The following is a 9,192-nucleotide window of genomic DNA, read 5'->3' as shown; positions in this document are numbered from 1 at the left end:
CACGCAGGGGAACATATATATTGGCTGGCCAAACCAACAACATACACAAGGGGTAGACCCAAGACACTACCAAAATAATCAACTAATAAACACTAACCAGCCAGTCTGCTCACAACAAAATATTTCTTTTAAATGTAAAGAAATTGACATAACATAACAATAAATTTCTCCCAAACTCCCCCGTCCTTGTCTTGGGCACTTGGTTCAGTCCAGGCCTTGTATTAAACCTGCTGCTTTCTGAGTCCAATCTTTTGGCTGAACTGCCCCCCATCCATGGACCAGGAAACACGGGAACTTAAAAGAAAATGTACACATATTAACAATACAAAATTAATCAAATGTGCATGCTCATTGATCAATTGTGTATGTCTAATAAACAATATTTATCTACAACTTAACCTACACACATAAACAAAGAAATTACCCATCCAAGTCCATTGCTGGTGGTGGTTTAGGCCCTCACATGGTGAAGGCCAGGACTGAGGCCTTCACAAAAGGATATGAATGATCCTTTGGATAAGAACTTTGAGAGACTGCTCCTGTGTTGTATAAACAAGAAAGACAGGCCTGGTTTTAGACCAGTGTACACTGTCTAAAAAGGTGCAAGCAGCTTGAAGACAAAGCTGACAAGTAAAGCATGCCCATTTTTTTAATGCTCACGCAATCAGGCAAAAGTGTGAATTTAAAAAAAATATCTATATATATTTCTCTCTCTCTAGGTTTTTTTAATTGCTTTACAACAAAAGAATCACATCCCTTGCAGTTTCCTTTTCCTTGTTTACTTGTGATCATTGTGAAAAGCCCAGGTGGGCCCAGGGTTTTAGAACAGGTCCAGGTCTCAAATAATAAACACAACTCAGTGGCATTATTTTGTATTATATTTTGTTATATTGTGTATCACATGTACGTTTGAACTTTTTTCTTTTTACAAAGAAGTTAGAACTACCTTTTCTGAGCAGCTTTAGCTAACCAAACTACATTTGTCCCTAGTAGCTTCTCGCAAAACTATGCTTTCAAAGCAGCTTCCTAGCACTAATTATCACATTCTCATAAGTGAATTCATTTCAAGAGAATATTCAGGGTTGTAGCCTGAGGCACTAGATTTAAATGAAAACTAAATGGAAGGCATTATCTAACTATTATCTAACTATTTCTCCATCACAGCAGGCATCAGAGATGAGACATTCACCTCGGCGTGGACCTAGGAAAGGACATGTAGAAACCCACAGTGAACACTGCCAGCAGGGATGCTGCTCCTTGGTCAAACGCACAGATGACTGGCTTGAGGTGTTTGCCTTCCACCTGGACAGAGTGCTGGGACTCAACAGAAGTCTCCCTGCAGTGCTTAGGACTTTCCACAGTAACATTCTACCATATCGGTACATCAACGGCAGCCCCAGACCTGTTGTGTGGTGGGACCCAGATATTCACCACCTCGCTGATAAAGACAATGACCAGAACTCTGTACCACTCAGCTGGGTTCAGTACCAGAGACTACTGCAGGTGCGCTGTGGGAGTGAAACGGACCTGAGGTCAGCACCCTGTGTGGGAGTGCACCACTCAGAGTGGGGTCGGCTGGCTCTCTTTGACTTCTTATTACAGGTAAGGGAAGTGTTTTTCTCATGCTGTGGCCTCCTGTAGCCCCTCTGCTGGCTGATGTCCAGTGTGACCTGTAACACAGAAACACAAAGCACAATGTGCCAGTGCTGCTTTCAGATCAGTGGCAGTAGAACTGACTATTGATGTGCTGTTGTTTGACTTACACATTTGTGACATGATTTGGGTTCAAGAAACGTTTTGTGCATCATATACAACATGATGAACATCAGATTCTATTTATAATTTAAATCCCCCAGTGGGAAGAAAAAAGTTACACCCCTTTGCCCCTAAGTTGTTTCTCCCCATTTACACAGACATCTAGTGGCACGGATGCTGCCATTTTATGACTTCCACTGTTGGCATAATGCAGGATTAACAATGGGCCCTGTCCCGGGTTTGTGCCTTTTATGCTTTTATGCCGAATGGCACGATGGCAAAATGCTGCTATAATCTTCCTTGAAATGGCAGAAGAAAAAATATAAAACTCATCAGTTTGTCACAGTGAGAAATTCATTTGTCAACATTACATGGAAATATGTTGAGACTTGGAAATGGTTCATGTAGCTGACAGTTTCACAAAGGTGGGTGGTAAGGAGTGATGGTTAAGCCTTCACTACATGCTGACTAACAGAAATCTCTGCTTTAATGCATGACAGAAATGATGAGGCTGCTGAGCTGAATGTACTACAGAACTGACTACTCCAGAGTGGCAATGGCTGAATCCACACGCGGTATTTATTCATAGACATATAAAACAACACAGGAAGCAGGTCATGACAGTATGTACATGTCCTGATCAATCATGGTACACATATTATCGACAGAAGATACAGGCAGACATGCTGAGCATGGATAGTGTTTCATTTTTTGTAATCACACATTTAGAAAAAATAGACAATTTGTGAAGCTAAATTTACAGTAAATTATAGGCTATCACAAGCAAACCTGATAAATGGCATTTTCTATTGTACTATAATTCTGCTTTCTCTTAAAATGTAAAATGTAGGTGGGTGCTGTTGTAGATGAGTGAACAAGAGATACCATACCATACCATACCAACTTTATTTATAAAGCACTAAAAACAACCAGAGTGGACCAAAGTGCTGTACATTACAATAAAACAGTATAAATTATAAACCACAAACAACAATATAAAATATAATCAATATAAAAAAATAAAAAAAGACTAAAATCAACACAAAAATATCAAAAAAGAGATGTGAGATAACATTTATAAATTAATAATTATGAGACTATTATACTCTTATGTGGCTCAAATAAATACAAAACTTTGTTGTTGTTTTTTTTTACATTAATTGTCCTAAAGGAAAGTTGAAATGAAAAACAAACAGGATGAAAAAAGTCTGGAGAAGACATGTAGAGAAATAGAAAATACAATGGACATACATTTTGTTCCACTTTATATGTTAATAACACATCATTGCAAATTGGGATACTGATGATTTTCTATTTTGCTGCCTCACCTTTATTGGACAAAGGCAAAATTAATACTGATTCATGATCTTTGACAAGAAATATGAACCCCTGTGTATACAAGTATGGTCATTTATTTGGTGCAGTTCCTGTTTGATATTTAAAAAAAGTGACCCAGTCCACTGGTCGGGGCGTGTCTCCTGCCTGTATCTGCATGCAGGCGTGATGAGGGAAGCACTTGGTGAAACCTGGTGACAGAAAATTACTGTAACTGCAAGTTTTGTAAGGCTGTTGTCAGAGGATACTGCGTGCTTACCACAGCAGGAGCAACAAGCAAACAATTATTAGTGCTACCGCTGTATGGCCAATTTTCAGTCAAACCTGCATATCATTGGAGGACGAAATAACATCTAGACAGGCCATAACTGTTACAAAGAAAACTGCACCACTCCTGGTTGAAAGAGTGCAGTGGAAAGGAATGCCTGATTTTGTTTTGTCAGAGTTTGTGAGATGTAATTAGATGTCAGATCATTAATTTCATATTGGTAAGAATACACAGAGGTTAAAGCAGGCCTAAACTGCCTTATTTCTACTTAATGAGCAATACCTACAAACTAGAAGCGTGTATGTGCATTTTTGTAGGTGTGTATGAGTGTGAGTCCAAGGTATTGATGTGTCAGTGTCTGTGGGATTAGAATGCGGTGCGGTCGGTTCAATTAAAAATCCAATACAGCTGCTGGTGTGTATGTGCTTTTGTCTCTCTAAGTGAGGCTGTGTGTCTCTGCGTGTGCCTTTGGATTTGCATCTTGAGTGGAGCTCATTTATAAGATGTCAACTGCTAATGATCCTGTCGGAGCAGTTGTTTTTGTGTAAACGACATCTTGTGGTGAAGCTGCAGTAGTATAGACTGTAGATAGACATAGATAAATAGACAGACAGATAGATAGATGTGGGTAGTTGCCATGGCATCCGGCCTATTCTTGTGAACACAATATGTCAGAAATGCATTGAGGGAATTTCTTCATATTTGGCTTAAGTATCCACTTGGACTCAAGGATGAACAAAATAGATTTTGGTGATCAGACATCATGGACACTGTGACCTCACACCAGTCCCATTAGCTTGACTTTGGCCTATAGGTGGATGCTTACAACTGCAAGGTGATAACTCTAGTTAGTTCTTGACACTGAACTGTTTTTGCACCCTCCTTTGTTCAAAGTTTATTGTAGATTTTATACATTGTTATTTCCTTTTTGGATTGCATGTTTTTTATGCTGCTTTGTCTGGAATATCTGCCAACTCACTAGTGCTCCTGTGAAAAAGAGGTTACTGACCCCATTGGGGCTTTTCCCTGGATAAAAGAAGGTTTCAATTAAAAAAAAAAAATTTAAAAACAGCCTACAGATTCAGATAAGGTCTGTATACTGATCTAACTGCTGTTAACAGCATTCATATTACACCCATTGTCTCAAGCAATTTTACCTAATGGAGGCGACAGTGGTGTGGTGGATAGAGCAGTTGTCTCCCAACTGGAAGGTTAAAGGTTTGACTCTCAGTGCCTGTATTCTATACTGTATGTTGAAGTGTCCTCGGGCAAGACACTGAACCCTCGTGATGGCGGCACGCATGCACGCAGCAGCCGGGGGCCCTTGGCTCCAAACATAATTTCATTGTACATGTCACAATAAATAAAGCTTCTTCTTCTTCTAATCCAGGGGGCAACATTTTGTGCTGGCAAACAATGATGAGTTTTTTTTATGAACTTTTAATACATCCTGTATATATTGTTCAATGCATTTTTATTATTAAGTTTTAGGAGGTTCACACTTGCCCTAAAACAATGAGAGGGATTGAGCCCAGTGACACCATCCAGATTTGCTTGCACTGAATCACTTCTGGTTGTAATAGTGAATATATGACAGTAGAGCACATCAAGACTATGACCAGAAAAGAAGATCTAAGAGATAATGGCATCTGTTTTTTCCCCATTACTCAGATGCCATGTTGCCTTTAAATCCAAATGACAAGCCAATAATCATTGCCCCAGTGATGCTGAAGAGCAAACTTGAGTCTGAGTTCATGAACTCCTGGCAGAGCTTGGGATTCACAGCATTTAATTGAAAATCATTTAGGTCATTTAGAAGCCCCAAGGAATGAGTAAAATGAGGCCTGAAGGTGTGCGGAATAAGACTGAGACTTATTTTTCTGCGAGAGGTATTATTCCACTGACTGATGTTATCCAAGGGATTTCAGCGGTGGAGGTGGAGCAACAATGATAATGTAATGACATGTTTCCATTATTACAGTGTGTTTGATTAAAACGGCTGCATTAAGTCATTCACATCTGGATAGGCTTACATGCACAGTATAAATCAACTACTACAAGTACTGTGAGAAAAGCAGTAGTGTGGCTGCATACATCAGAGTATGAGCTCAACGCTCCCAACAATAATTCTTTGTGCACCGCTGGAAATATTTTTGTGATTATCCAGAGGAAGTGGCGTTTGACTTGTGCTTCAAATAAAAATGTCCGGACAACATTGATGGAGTTCGGTGCAAATGATTTCACCTGAATCACAGGTTAATTGTACACTGTGGCTGAAAAACACTTCATATGATCTAGTACAAACCAGCCCCTGTTTTAATGTGACAGTAATGGGAGATTTTTTTAAAACTGACTTACGACATTAAAAATAATCAGAAGGCATGGAATGTTATCACTGCATAAAGTCTTTGTACTAGTTTCAGATTGTTTTATTTTTGTTTCTGTGTAAATACTCAAAACACAGCTGTGCAGCAGGAACAGTGTCAACAAGGCAGCTTTTAAATTCTGATCTTTGGAAATGAGTCCAAGGCTTTGGCATTTAAAGGAGGAGTACTGTAGTTATCCAGGCTGCCAAGGATGCCAGGGGTGGAAACCACTTGCTTCTTTGCTGCACTTGTTCTTAACAGAATGAAATGCTCTGCATACACTAAATGTATTAAAAACCATTTTTTTAAAAAGATTTATTTCCTCACACACCACTACATTGTTGCAATTATAGTAGCTGTGCAGGTACAGTAGCTAGCTTAGGTAACTTCAGTATAAACTACTCAGGAAACACTGCTACAGTATATTTATATGTACACAAGCTCACACAAACGGTGCTGTGCATAAATGCCTGACGTTACTGACTCATATTTCTTTGCCCCATCCAACCCTCCTGTGTCACTGACAGCATCGTGAATGTGCACATCTTTAATAATCAAGAACAATTGTGTTAAGACCGCTTTTGTTGATGCTCTCACTTTTGTTAACTGTTGCAATTAAAACATGCTAATGCAAATGCTGTGAAAACACATGTGCTGAATGGTAGTGCATGAGTTGTGAATAACCTACTGGCCAATGAACATGATAAAACTCAACTTACTGTGTGTGATGACTTCCAAAACAAGATTATTATTCCAGGTCTGTTTTAATTATCTCATCCACAAATTTTAAAAACAAGCAAATATTTCAGAGCTGTGTCATCTGTCCTGTTTTATTTTCTCATATATACTTGTGAATTCTACACTTCAAGTGACTGGGTGGATTGAGACTAATTGATCACAAAGGCCATGCGAGCACAAGACAAGCTCATATGCTATTGTTATCCATCTTTTCTCTGAGTGTGTTCCACATATTATTTGTGTGTGTGGCTCTCTTCCTCCCTTTATTTTAATGTGTCTGAGTCTTTGCATACTAACATGTCTTTCATGTTTCTGTCATACATGTATTTCAGGCTCAGCAGGAGTATTTTTGAACACATCTACTCTGTGTTTCGGTGTTTTACAAAGTCTAATAGTAATTTTGTCCTGTTATGGTCTGTTCACACACTGAGATGAAATGTGTGTCTAATATCCATCTACAGTGTGTAGGGGTCTGAATATGAATAACCCATGAGGTGGCTTTCTCCATCTCACTGCCAGAAGTCAATCCCTGTAACAGGGCCAAGCACTAATAGTCTCCTATTGATCTGCTGAGAGCCGATGAGTGTGCCTCTGAACACTTGTTCCTGCCTGCTACCTTAACACCTCTCAGGGCTCTGATAGCAGGAAACCAAACACCGAAGGCACAGGAAGAGCAGTGTGAAGGACATATACTCACTCGTTCACATACACCCACAGTGGCATTGTAGGACACCCTGGGGAGGATAGAGAAGCTGAGGATAAGGTGACAATTTGAGTGCAAGTTTTAAAAATGAAAGGCATACTGCTGCACACTGATTTCTGCTGCAGCTGCAAGGGAGAAACTGCATTCTCAGCATGCGTGTGATGAACTTGGACTTGTAGTCTGAAATCATCTGAAAGTGTGATCACAGTCAAACATGCTAACAATAGGTCCACCCACCATGCAAAAGATTTGGATTGAAGGATCTACATGCTAAAGATTTTGCTAATCTCAGAGTCTTGTCAGTGGAAGAGCAAAAGGATCAAAGGGTTTTTCCACATGGAAGCATGAATTTGCTTTTCAGTCCAAACTGCAGATAAGCTGAATTAGTTTTGACATATTGTGGGTGCAATCTTGAACATCGCACCTGCTTCTGCCTTAAAAACCCTTAAAGTTGAGGAGGGCAATAAACTGCCCACTGGTCAGTACAAAAACCTAATGCATTTCTTATGTACAACAAACTAGTATCGTATTCCACGGGCTCTATGACAGGGATCCAGGAATGGGAAAGGTCTATGTGTGGCCTCAACAGGAAGATAAACTAAGATAAGGGTTGGTCAGATTACATAATAGCCTCACATTACCCCAATCACCAATTTATTAATTTCAGGTTATGCCACAGGGCATACGTACAGTATGACACCCCAGCAGAGATACCGGATGGGTCTGAGCTCCATCCTGTCTGTACATTTTGTACAGCAAAACAAAAAAACAATCATCATTACCTTCATCAGAACCTTTGACGGACTGTTGTTTCCTGCCTCTGCGGTAACCATACTCATTTCCTGTTTTTTTGTGCCTGCATTGTGTTTGTGCTTGCTCCCAGATTGTTTAGGAATTAAAATTACTGTTTCTAGGTTCATCGGAATTTTTGAGTGACAACATACGCTTGCATCACTTAAAGCACTTGTGTTGCAGAAGTTCTTGCCAGATTTAATTTGCTTCTTTTGGTCGGCTAGCTTAGAAGCCAACTAAGCTTGTAGCTTAATCGAGAGCAATGTCTGCCCCCCGCCCACCTAAATTATATAAATCAAAAATCAACTCGAGAGCAGTTATTCATAAGAACCTAATTAAAATTAGGACGACTCCTCTTATAGTACAGAGTTATAGGACAATCAAACGTGGACTATTAAATATCAGATCTCTCTCATCTAAATCTCTGTTAGTGAATGATTTGATAAGTGAACATCACATTGACTTATTGTGTCTTACTGAAACATGGTTACAGCAGGAAGAATATGTCAGCCTAAATGAATCCACTCCACCTAGTCACAGTAACTGTCACATCCCTCGAAACACAGGAAGGGGTGGAGGTGTGGCAGCGATGTTTGACACAAGCCTATTAATCAACCCTAGACCTAAACATAGTTATAACTCATTTGAAAGTCTCACCCTGAGTCTCTCACACCCAAACTGGAAAACTCAAAAGCCAGTTCTATTTATTGTATACCGTCCACCTGCTCCTTATTCAGAGTTTTTAAGTGAATTCTCAAACTTTCTGTCTGATTTAGTGCTTAGTACAGATAAAATAATCATAGTAGGCGACTGTAATATTCATGTAGATGCCGACAGTGACAGCCTCAACAATGCATTCTGTTCATTATTAGACTCAGTTGGCTTCTCTCAAACTGTAAATAAACCCACTCACTGTTTTAATCACACTCTTGATCTGGTTCTGACATATGGCATCAAAACTGAACACTTAATAGTTTTTCCCCATAACCCTCTTCTGTCTGACCATTTTCTAATAACTTTTGAATTTACATTAATGGATTATACTCTATGTGGGAAACAATTCCACTACAGTAGATGTCTATCCAACAATGCTGTTACCAAGTTTAAGGAAATAATTCCGTCATTATTTACTTCAGTGCCATTTGCCAACACAGTGGAGAGAGGCCACAGTAACTTTACTCCCACATAAGTTGATAATCTTGCTGATTGTACTGCAGCCTCCCCGCGTAATACAC

General features: G+C 39.5%; 1 protein-coding gene across 4 annotated transcripts in view; it reads left to right on the top strand.

Moving 5' to 3' along the window:
- Nucleotides 1–9,192, top strand: part of gask1a (golgi associated kinase 1A) — a 62,644-nt gene that overhangs the window by 39,589 nt on the left and 13,863 nt on the right. For all 4 annotated transcript variants that reach the window (XM_020611601.1, XM_020611600.1, XM_020611602.1 and 1 more), the window contains exon 3: nucleotides 1,165–1,602. In XM_020611601.1, coding sequence (XP_020467257.1) covers nucleotides 1,165–1,602 — 438 coding nt within the window. The remainder of the gene's footprint in view (nucleotides 1–1,164; nucleotides 1,603–9,192) is intronic.

This window comes from Monopterus albus, unplaced genomic scaffold (assembly GCF_001952655.1).
Source record: "Monopterus albus unplaced genomic scaffold, M_albus_1.0 scaffold116.1, whole genome shotgun sequence".
Taxonomy (NCBI): Eukaryota; Metazoa; Chordata; class Actinopteri; order Synbranchiformes; family Synbranchidae; genus Monopterus; species Monopterus albus.
Note: the sequence above shows the minus strand (reverse complement) of the source record. Positions and strands in the feature narration are given on the sequence as shown.